General features: G+C 38.8%; 1 protein-coding gene across 1 annotated transcript; it reads right to left on the reverse strand.

Moving 5' to 3' along the window:
• Positions 1 to 233: 233 nt before the first annotated feature.
• TMDD1 (transmembrane and death domain 1) lies at positions 234 to 11,565 on the reverse strand. The gene is made up of 5 exons (XM_075266389.1): positions 11,499 to 11,565; positions 9,514 to 9,684; positions 6,046 to 6,165; positions 2,014 to 2,157; positions 234 to 448 (listed from the first exon to the last, which is right to left on the reverse strand). Exons 1-5 carry the CDS (start codon positions 11,563 to 11,565, stop codon positions 234 to 236), a joined length of 717 nt encoding a protein of 238 aa, XP_075122490.1.
• Between the last annotated feature and the right edge of the window lie 467 nt (positions 11,566 to 12,032).

Consider the following 12,032-nt stretch of genomic DNA (forward strand, 5'->3'; position numbering starts at 1 on the left):
AGCTGAAAGTAGCTTTACTGTCATTTCTTCCCATGCAAGCGATTACTCTCCAGTCTAGATAACTGACCCTAACTACAGACAAAGTGTGACAAAGTGGAAGATGTTGCGCAAGCAAATATACACTAAAAATATTCAAGAAAATCTCTAGACATTTGCCTTTGATTTTAGAGCAATAATAGTACTAGGTGGATTATATTACATACGTTGGATAGAATTATTAGCGTTAAGATTTCTCAATTTTTAATAGGTATTTTATCATCAGTGTTGTTAACTAAATTCATGCAGAAAATAATCAGAAAAATAAGACTGGCAAAGAGTGGTGCAGCAAAAAACCCAAAAATCACTCCATAAACCATACACCTACACCATTCATTCAGATGACGGTTATAAGGGGGAAGCTGGTGTCTTTCAACTATTAGGTCCCAATCTTCATCCTTTATACTGGTTACTGAAAAGAAATAGGTAAGTGGGTTTATTATTATTATTGTATCATTATAGATCAGATTTTTTGTTTAGAAACAGTATTCAGAATTCACTTGAAGTTAATACACTATTATATTATCAATTATTCATGGCAACTAGTAATATCAATATTATTGTAATATCAGTAACATTATAAAAACTATTATCAATATTGATATCTGTTCTCCATTGTAGAAATATCTTTATGGAATCACTCTCCATGTTCGTCACTTACGTGTCCCAAATTGGGTGGGAAAAAGTCAAGATGGGAATGTAAGAAATGCATTTTCAATTATATTCGGCAGCCAAGTTGCTCATATGCTGTAAGCATGTAGTCTACGAACTCAGCAGAGATTTCAGCTCGTCTGTTCCTAAGGAAGTTCTGCACTACTAGCACAGATACATCCCAAGCTGCAAGGTTCAGAGGGTTGAATTTTGTTCTCAATGTGTTGTCATGCGTTAGTTTGCTGATTTTGGGGGCCAATAAAAATTCCTCCCTTTATTTTAGCCTCAGTTTTCAGTTTGCTAAACTTCTCCTTCAAATACTGGAAACCATTTCCATCACTATCTAGTGCAATTGCAACATTTTTCATTAAACCAAGTTTAATGTGAAGTAGTGGAAGATAAACTTGTAGTGGATCGACCAGTGATTTGTGTTGTACATTGTACTGACCAACTGTGTGCTCGTCTCTGAGAGTGTACTGTCTCTTTTTGTAATGATTGCTGTCATCATGACTGTTCTATAGGCAGCAGAAACACATCTGCTTTGTGTACCCTGACTGTAAAGTCACTCAGCAATGCTACCACTGTCAGGTCAGCAGAAATTGTCCATTTATGTTCTGAGTATGTGATCATTTCCAATTAGCCACCATTTATCGGGAACATGTGCACCATCTAACTCCATCATAAGACCATTTACATCAGTACAGAAACAGACTTAACTTTTCAATACATAGTATACAGCTAACTTGGTGTGTCGATGACAAAAGTGTGAAGTTTTGGTGCCGGACAGGTCTGGGTGTGTCCATTGGAATATTTCCAATATATAACACATTAATATTATAACTGAATAAGCTTTGCTTGTATAACTTAAAATCTAGATGTGTGAGGCAAATTCTGAATTCATATTTGGAATCAGTGCGCTCATTTTAGTATAAATCACATGTTCTTCTCTCAGAATCCAAATCATTGTTGTGTGGTGTAATCATAGATCAAGTGTAACTAAACTTTCAAACAACTTTTGATTTTCTGCCAGCATTTGTGACATCAGTACATGTTGCTCTATACTTTATTAACAGATTTGGGCTCCTTTCTGTGAAATCCTGTGCTGAAATCTATATTTAAGCTGTTCTATGTCCAGAGATATCACCAGTTAGAACACAGTCAGCATTGGTATATAGCTGAGATATTACAATTTGAATGAATTAATAAAGTATATTGTAAAATGTATTAATGTCAAATCTGGACAGAAAAATAAAAAATTGTTAAGAAGATTAGTATGCGTTAAAAGTTAAAACTCTTTAGAAGCATAATACAATACCAGGTACTTACAATCTCTTACATGCCGCATATTTTCTACATTTTTCTCATCTTCATAGATAAGGAGAGATGATTTCAAATTCTGTGGTTTGCTCAATTCGTCTGCACTCTTCTTCATTCCCATGGTTTTGTCATGGTTTAAGTTTTTGGCTAGCTCTGTTAAAATAAATACAGAGAAGGAAACTTAGAATACCATTATACATGTACACAACATCATACCGCAAATAATCTAGACTTTCTTGTATAACATGGAGTGAAATATGTCCAAAAAGTCCAATGCTTCTAACCATTTATTTATTCTTTTCTTACATTTGCAGGTCTATGTCCATGTGTTGTAGCAGCAGGTATTTACATGATCATTTCCACTGATGAGCAAAAGGGTAACCATGGTTTGAAGTTTTTACTTTCAGGCCCCATATCTCACCATCCACGGCAGCTTCAACTCTGAGTCTACCATCATTTTATAGACAATCATCTTGGCTAGCTCATACATTTTCTAATAGCTCAGTGGGTTATTAGGTTGATTCCCAGGTAAAAAGTCACTGGTTCAAATCAAGAATCAGCCATGAAGAATAATTCCCAAGAAAAGAGAAACATCATTGTAACGGTCTGGGTCTGGTTCGGAGTCTTAAGTTGCTACTACTTAGAAAGAGACTTACTTGCAAGGCTGGTAACATAGTCAGGAGCAAGCCAGTGGTCGATACACAAGATGAGCTTGAGGGGATATTGTCACTCCATAAGGAGAGAACCACCATTTAGGCTCAGATCAGCACAGGAGCTGTCCAGGAGGCTGAATAGCTCAGTTGGAAGAGCTGCAGCCTGGGACAGTGAAATCCTTAGGTTCAAGTCCTGACAATCATCCAGCTCATCCATAGCAGTTTCTCGGCCAAGAAAATTGCTAAACTGCATAATGTGACAGGACAGTTGGAAGAATACAAAATGATTCATAAGCCAATAGGTGGATGTCCAGGCAAAATATTGAATTCAACAACTCAGTTCATTGCTCATCAGTTCTGGGGTGACAAATACAGCAGTGAAGGTGGCTTTTATGTTTCATACTAGTGAGTTCACAGGCATCCATAGAACCATGAGATGCAAAATACAAAAGTCTGGAATGGTGGCCTAAAAAATGTAGAGAAGCGTTGGCTCAAGTTTACAAAAAGTGCGTAAAGTTGACATTGGAAATGCGTGATTTGTAGCGATGAGCCGGAAGTCAATAGACTGGGCTAAAGGGAAAGAAGGGTAAAGGAGGCAAATATATCAAGAAGTTGAAGGAACTGCTAAGTCTGGTGATATGGGGTTGTTTCAGAGCCAAAGGCATTGTATACTTGACCAGGATCGATGATTGGCTCAATGCTGAACTATATGTAAGTATCTTACAAGACAAGCTATTTTGTACTATGCGTATAAAAAAGATGACATAGTGTTCCAGCAGGACAACAACCTGAAGCATACATCAAGTTTGGACCCCTCAGACCTCAACCTGATTGAACACTGGTGCTTAGAGTTGAAGAAAAAGCTGTAATCGTACCCAAGTAAGTTGACCAGTATGCTCCAACATTGGGAATGAGTAGAAGAGATCTGGGATCAGATTTTGGTCAAGATATGCTTGAATCTGACCGAAAGAATGCACAGATGGATCTAGGCAGTATTGAAAGCCAAAAAAAGCAATGAGCAATGAAACTATACTATAATGGAGTCCATGTGTTTTCTGCGTGGTGTCCACACAAATCATGTAGAGAGAAAAGTACTTCAAGCAACACTTTTCTCTCCGCATGTTTTGTACAGACACCGTGCAGAAAACACACAGACCCCATTATGGTCTATGGGGTCTGTGTGGTTTCATTGCTCACCGCTTTTTAATGCGTTCAGTATTCAATTCGGGTGGTCCCCAAGCGGACTCCCTGAATGGAATGCCGAACGCAGATGTGAACCAGGCCTTACATAACAAGAATCTGTATATCTAATCATATGCTAAATAGTCAAATTTATGTATGAGATAGCCAAGATGGTTGTCTATAAAATGATGGTAGCCTCACAGTTGAAGCTGTAGTGGATGGTGAGATATGGAGCTTGAAAGTTATAAGTTCAAATCACTGTTACCCTTTTACTCATCAGTGTATACTGACCTGAATGTTTACATTTAATACTTTATTTAAACAAAGTGGTGAAATCTCGCTTTAAATCATTTTGCCATGATGTTGCTGTTGGCAATAAACCCCAATTTTACACCATGTGAATACGTCCTAATAGCTATAGGATAAATGGGTACAACAACGAACAATCTATCATCACCATCACCACTCCAAAAATGCCACTGAATCCCTCGCATTTAAGCCTGCCTCTAACTTCACTTCTTGATTGGCTTTTGTGATTTTTGATCTTATTATTTTAGTTGGTTTAACTCAGTTTGGCTCTTGATTATATCTATTCAATGCCTACCTTGACCCTGTGCCCATTTAATCATATTGAAGAATTCCACCTGTACTCTTATCAGCTTCACAGGATCAGTCAACAGTATCAGATTGGTCAGGGTTCACCACCCAGATCCGATGCTGATCAGCTTTCCTTGGACATTCTCTCTGCCTCCTTCCCTGTAAGCTGTAGTGCTAGAGTGTGCAGCTTTCATGGCAGAGCAACAACTGCAACATTCTTTTGGTTGTCAAAGGAAGTATCTTGTTGCAGTAGTATTACCCATGTACTGACATCTTCCTATCTTCCTCATCTGTTAGCTTGGTGTGGTGCGCCAGATCTGGACTAACCACCCTGCCACACTTCCCTTTTACCCCTTATCCAATTGTCTCCCATCTAGCTGCCTTATTTTCTTGTACACCTTTTGCTACCATCCTCCTGGACTGTCTCTCACATAATCCTGCCCTTTGAGCAGCAAACTCCTTTCTTCTTTGGATCAATGAATGCGTGATATTTATGCAACTCTCATTTCATGTAAAGGTATATAGAGGTTCCCAATAGAAACAACTCTTTATGTTGTGGCGTGCTCCATCAGACTACATATATAAAGAGGCCATTTTTCTCTAGAAGCATGGCTTCTAAAGCTATATCCAAACATGGAAGTATTTGTTGTAGACTTTCTACATCAAAACCTACAAGAAAATTTTGTCTCGGATTTGATGAAGAGTGAAAACATCATCTGCATCACGTAAATAATATATATTTTGCTTACTTATATCATATAGTGACATCATATCCTACATCACTCTGCAAAGATATTATCAACACTGCCCCATATGGGGTCCACAATATAATTTTGCTATCAGTATATCTTTGGAGTACTCCACACAAACACCCTGGATATCTTTGGTTGGATGCTAAGCACATCAAGTCAATTTAAAAAAAATTCAGTGATTTAAATAATACTGTACTATACGATTCTATGCATGAAAACCAGCACATAATCTGCAACATGTGCATGCAGTCTAAGAAAAATTATCTCTGTACAAAGAGAGTCAATACAGACTGCTTGTTGGACAAGGCTATGCAGCTTAGCAATAAAAAGTTATTCAACCACCTACACTTTTTTGCAAACTTTGTGTCCATATGTATTGCTCAAAACAGGTTAGTAATCTTGTCAGAAAACCAATGTAGAATTGGTGCCTCTATTAGCCTCAATTTGCTCCACTTTGTCATTTTTCTGCCACTTTTTATCACTGTGGACGAGGCAGAAATCAGGGGTGACCTGGCCCGGCAGATTTCGAGGCTAGCGTGGATTTCAATTCTGCTGAAAAATGCATCCCAAGATACACCAGAATCTGAATCCCTTTTAACAATATTAGTACATCTCATGCCAGCTTTAATAAATTAATTAATTATACGCACAATTAGTTTATGAAATCCTTTCATAACTATAGGGAAAATGTTTCTATTTAGAGGAACTATATAAATGCCTTCTATATGTAACTGCATGCTTTATACTAGATTAGGGCAGTATTAATGTAGCATTTCAGAGCTGCAAATTCCAGGGGTGAAGAGAATGTAACATATGAAGAAAGAATGTTACCGGTCCAGATTATGATATAAACTTACCCACAGCAACATCAACACGCCCCACTCTGTATAGTGTAGCGAAAACTCGATCCCAGTAGACAGTGTCTCCTTTTGATTGCACCCAGTTCTTCATTGTTTTTGTACAGTCTTCTGTGGTCACTGAACATGAAATTAAAATATATAAACAATAAATTTCAGTAATCTAATTGCAAGGAAAATAACTCTCTCATAAACTAAAAAAAAAATGCTGTGGGAAGAACCACAGCGGAAACTCATCGCGGGTTTTTCCTGCAACGCTTTTCACAGAAAGTCTGCAGAAATTCTTCTGTGGACTTTCTGCTTCAGTTATACCTATACGGAAACCACCAGCGGTTCCAGGTATAATTGACATGCTGTGATTTCTAAAAACGCAAAGGTTATGTGGCAAATGTGTTTCTGCAATGTGTGGATGGTATTCGCTTTTATAATCTATGGGCTCCTCTCTGCGGGTTTCCATGTGTAACCAAATTTTTAAGCAGAAAAGGTTTCCGTCTTTCATGTCCCCATGTGGACCCAAAGAACAGATATCCAAATGCTAGTGTGCAAAAAGCGCTGTGGAAAAAAATGGCAAACTCATCACATTTTTTTTCCACAGCATTTTCACAGAGAGTTTTCTTCTGTGGACTTTCTGCTTCTATTATACCTATACAGAAAACGTCTGAAAAAAGGCAGATTTTTCGCATAAAATTGGGGAAAGGGGTTCTCTCACAAAGCTGACTGATTGTTCATTGTGATCATGCTATCTGAAAAACTTACCAGTGCTGATATAAGTGACCTTAGATGCTAGTATAGGGTGTTCAGTAGTTTAAATTTTTTAAAATTTCTGCCCAGCGTCTCCCAGCTGGCTATATGTGAAGGTTTGCAACTAAGTACTGCTTGCACCTATTAGAGGGTCTTTATGGTCCTTAGAAAAGGTGATCAATATATGATAATTTGGGCTCAGACTATCTAAATTCCTTACATTCAGTTAATTGCAGGGGTTTTGCCTCGTATTGCAGCTCAGTTCCATTGAAGTACATTAAACGGGACTCTGTTTCAATCCTAACAACTACTAAAAAAAAACCTGTTTGCCAGAGTGTTCCAAGAGTCAAACCCCAATGATCTTATAATGAAAGGCTTGTCCAAAGGTTATACCGCCAATGTAGTACTCCAAGTCAAATTTTTTTCCAATGTCAATTATATTTATCAACAATGATATTCCAACACCAAGAAGAGTAAATCAAGTAAATCATAAGGTTAAGTAAATCATGGACATATTAGGTGTTGCTAAGATCTTCTTAAGATTTTAGCCACATGAAGTCTCAAAAATTGAGTCAAGTGGTGGGTATGATAGTGTGATGCCTCCTATTTATCAACTTGTCAGTTATCACTACTTGTCAGAAACTGCAGTGGACAGAGTCCTTAAACTGAGATAGCATGATTTATAACATCACTACAGCAGATCGCTATGCACCTAGGTTGAGAGCAACGACAAACAAAAATAACAGCACGAAACAATTGCACATTCTGTTTTACACGTTAAATTGGACATTGCATCCTACTACGGGACGACATATAGTGTTGACAAAAGCCATGATAGGGCGTTTACATAATTCTGGGCTACAAACCAGTTACATGTGTTCTATTGACCTCACACCACCACTCTCAAAAGCTATCATGGTGGACAGTAAAATGGCAATGGAGGCTAGCGTGGAGATCTATCCTCTTCAGAAATTAGTCCCACTTTTGTCTTGGATGCAATGATAATCAGAGATTGGTCTGACCACATGGACAACATCATGAAGAGGCCTTCACAAGAGAACATCACACCAGTACTACTCCCAGGATTATGGTTTGGGATGGCTTAAAGGGGTCTTTCCATCTCATTGTTTCAGCAGTTTGCCTGCTGTCTCTTCTTCTCACTTCCTGTATTTCCCCCCACTCCACCCAGCTTGTTGAGTGCAGCTTGCTGAATGGGACACTATGAAGTATCACAATACTGATGCAGATAAAATAATATGTACATGCTTGTAGAGAATGGACTGAGTGTTATCTGTGTGTTTATATAGAGAGATAATCAACAAACAGCAATTAGCTGAACTGATTGTCCTGCCAGCAGAGATGCAGATAACAGTGAGAGCAGTGAGTGAGGTCACTTGTTCTATCACACAGGTCTGTGATTACGGTAATGCTGTGTAAACAAAGAGAGGAATAAGTTCACGCAGCAGAAAAACAAAGCAGCATTTCTAAAGCAATATATTTAAAGAGGACCTTTCATCAGATTGGGCACAGGCAGCTCTATATACTGCTGGAAAGCTGACAGTGCGCTGAATTCAGCGCACTGTCGGCTTTCCCAATCTGTGCCCCGGGTAAAGCACTATCAGTCCCGGTACCGTAGCGCTTTACAGTCAGAAGGGCATTTCTGACAGTTAGCCAGGGACGCCCTTCTGACCAGCAGCCCCTATCGCGCTGCACAGTGTGAGCAGGGAGGAACGCCCCCTCCCTCTGCTCACACAGCTCGTCCATAGACGAGTATTATCAGGAGAGGGAGGGGGGAGTTCCTCCCCGCTCCACAGTACAGCGCGATAGGCGCTGCTGGGCAGAAGGGCATCCCTGGCTAACTGTCAGAAATGCCCTTCTGACTATAAAGCGCTACGGTACCAGGACTGATAGCGCTTTACCCGGGGCACAGATCGGGAAAGCGGACAGTGCGCTGAATTCAGCGCACTGTCAGTTTTCCAGCAGTATATATTACTGCCTGTGCCCAATCTGATGAAAGGTCCTCTTTAAGAAAAGTCTTCAGTTTATATAAGCTACCAGTATAAATAGGATCCTTGAGATAGGAATACCCTTTAATGTATGGTAGCTGGATCCCCCTAGTCTTCATTTCAGCTTAGAGTTACAATGGTTTGGTCATGTAGTTTTAGGTCTACTTCTTCAAAGTGTCCAATGACAAAACTAGGTGGCACATTGCTTGTGCTACTGTAAGCAGCCTGAATGTGCTCCCTTGGCTTGTGGCGTCACTGGACTTTTCTTCCATCAAGCACATCTTGGGCGCCATTGGATAACAATTGCAAAAGGAGCTGCCAGCAACCAATCTTGATGATCTGTGTGCTCAAGAACATTCAGTATGCTATAACATTCCTTAGACCACCATGGTGTTCACACTTTATACTGAATGATTCAAGATGTTTGACATTTTTTTTTTTAAATACTTGCATATTATTAGCATGTCTATGGATCATGTAGTTTTAATATTTCCAGGCCAGGAATATAAACTCATCAATCTAACCAAAGATGTGGTCTCTAGCCTAGGCAACGAGCTGTGAACACTCAGAAGACATATTTAGCTTTATCTCACAAATAGCTCAAGATCGATAAAGCAATGTATTGGGTAAAACACTTCAGATATCATAAGCTAAAAGTCTGAATACCTTATACAGTAGAAATCTCCATCGTAAATTTAATGTTACATTAATACTGACTTACCAATAGCACGTCGCTTACGTTCCCTTGGTTCTATTTCTGGAGAAAGGTCTTCCAATACCATTTCTTTGTCTCTGTTAGGTCTAGTAATTCTTAGATAAAAATTCTGACATTCAAGTGGAGTTAAGAGTTTGGAAATGCGCATAATCATGTGTGGTCCTATGTCATCCGCAACTGCAGTACAAAAGTAATTAATTTTTAATATTTGACTTTTTAATTCAGAAGATTTTATTGACTATGAATTACATCAGCATTTTATTGTGTATGAGTATAATTTTATATCCACATCATCAATGTCTTGGAATGAGCCAGAGAGTACACAATGAAGGTGGAACAAATAAAACCAGGTGGAGAGAAAGGAAGTGGGAGGATGAAGAAAAGCCCATGGAATAAAATGTAAGAAATTACAACCCATAAAAAGGAATTTGGAGTAAATTGCATATGGGCATTAGAAATTCAGGAAGATCGGTTTTCAATAAATTTAAATTTTACTCTAAAATTCTATTGATTCTGGTAGGTTTTAATTAATTAGGTTCGTTTGGTCTCCACAGCTTTGGAAGCAAAGGGGAAAATATTGTTATACAGCCCTGGTATTAGTAAAGACACTAAGCACCATTTCATTAGTACGTTATAGGACAATTCAATGGTCAGTATGGTATTGGACCAAGAAGCAACATAGGATCAGGTCTAATTCCAATCAGCCTCATCCCTGGAGAAATTTAAAGGATTGTCTAAGGAGATTAAATTGACTTAACTTATTTGTCAAATACTAACAAACCCAAGTCATGTGATCGGAAGCAGCGCTCCAACCCCTGGGTCACTCCCTCCATCCCTACTACCCACTATTTCACAGATAATTACCTGTGCCATGGGGACTGACTTCACTATAATCAGCCATCCCCCACAGCAAAGGTAATGAATTACCTGTGAGATTGGGGAAGGAGGTGGCAAAGAGATCTGAGGGTCTGAGTGCTGTTTCTCAGCATGAGACCTGGGGGTCACGAGTGTAACAGTTTATCCAGTTGCAGAAGTTTGGATTAAAGGACCTTTCATGTCTTTGGGCACATGTAGTTTTATAGAAAGCAGATAGAAAGCAGACAGTGCGCTGAAATCAGTTTCAATATGTGCCCCGGGTGAAGAGCTATCGACATCGTTAACGATAGGTCTTCACTGTCAGAAGGGCGTTCACAGTCAGAAGGGCCATGACGCTGAGTGGTGAGGAACTTGCCCCAGTACTAGTCTATAGACGCTGGGCAGTAAGGAATATCGCCTCACAGTATAGAACTACACACAGTACTGTTTGGAGGGGTATTTTCAGCTAGACTGTCAGGAACACCCTTCGGACAGTGAAGAACTATTGTTAATGGTGCCGATAGTTCTTCACCAGGGGCACATAACGGGAAAGCTGCTGATTTCACCACACTGTCGGCTTTCTAGCGGTATATAAAACCACATGTGACTGAGGACATGAAAGGTCCTCTTTAAAAATGAGAGAGCATTAAAGCAGAGACTGGATAGTGGAAGACGAAGGGACATTAAGTCACTTAAAGGGAGTCTGTGACCAGCAATAGATAGGCTAGGACTACCTGAATCAAAGGTATTATTGTCTTGCGAATTGTAATTCAGTTGCAAAGATATTGTTTTTTTGTCAGTCAATTTCAGAAAAAATGAACAGAAAAACAGATAAAGTGGCACAGATGTGAATGTACCCTTAAAGACACAAAAAAGCAGGGTTTTTATGCAAAGGTCAGAGAAAAAAAAAAGAGAAACATACAAACAGTAACAAACATTAAAAAAAGGTTTTAAAAGCCAGTGTGTAATACTTTCCATTTTATACATAATTTAAGAATATTTTCAACTGGATAATCTACAAAGAGTGACGAACAAGAACTTACTGTACAAATACTTCAAATACTTCAGGTCTACATTGCACATCACATGCTTATGTTTTGTGTGCTGAATATACTGTATAGGTAATGGTTACCAACCTGTGTCCTCGCATAATCCACTGGAAGTAAAGAGGAGTGGCAATACTATTACCCAACACTGACACATATATATGGATTTCACAGAGATGAGTGTTACTAGTAGTTCCAATGGAAATGATTTCTTCTGGTCACCATGACCTTTATGCATTGTACTAGTGACTCACAATGCAAATTCTAATGGTGATGTCACATGTTAACCATTCATTTACTACAATGACAACAATAAAGAGAGACTACAACCTAGCCTAAGCATATTCAACTGCCAACACCATCTTGCTTTACAGTGATAAACGCTGACAGTGAATTTGCAGAAACACAGATTTGGAGAAAACAACTTCAACTCTACAAAACTGACACGCACAAGAATGTTATGTTGTTTATCACTGAAGTGTGATCTGTAGTAGAAGTTGAATAGGTTTGGAGGACATGAGAGACTCCTTTTAATGACTTATGATTTGTAATAGAAGGTGAGAGGTTCACATACATATAACAGTCACATCACATGCAAAGAGTAACTGACTTCCCGCTGAATAA

The sequence above is a fragment of the Leptodactylus fuscus genome, chromosome 2 (assembly GCF_031893055.1).
Source record: "Leptodactylus fuscus isolate aLepFus1 chromosome 2, aLepFus1.hap2, whole genome shotgun sequence".
Taxonomy (NCBI): Eukaryota; Metazoa; Chordata; class Amphibia; order Anura; family Leptodactylidae; genus Leptodactylus; species Leptodactylus fuscus.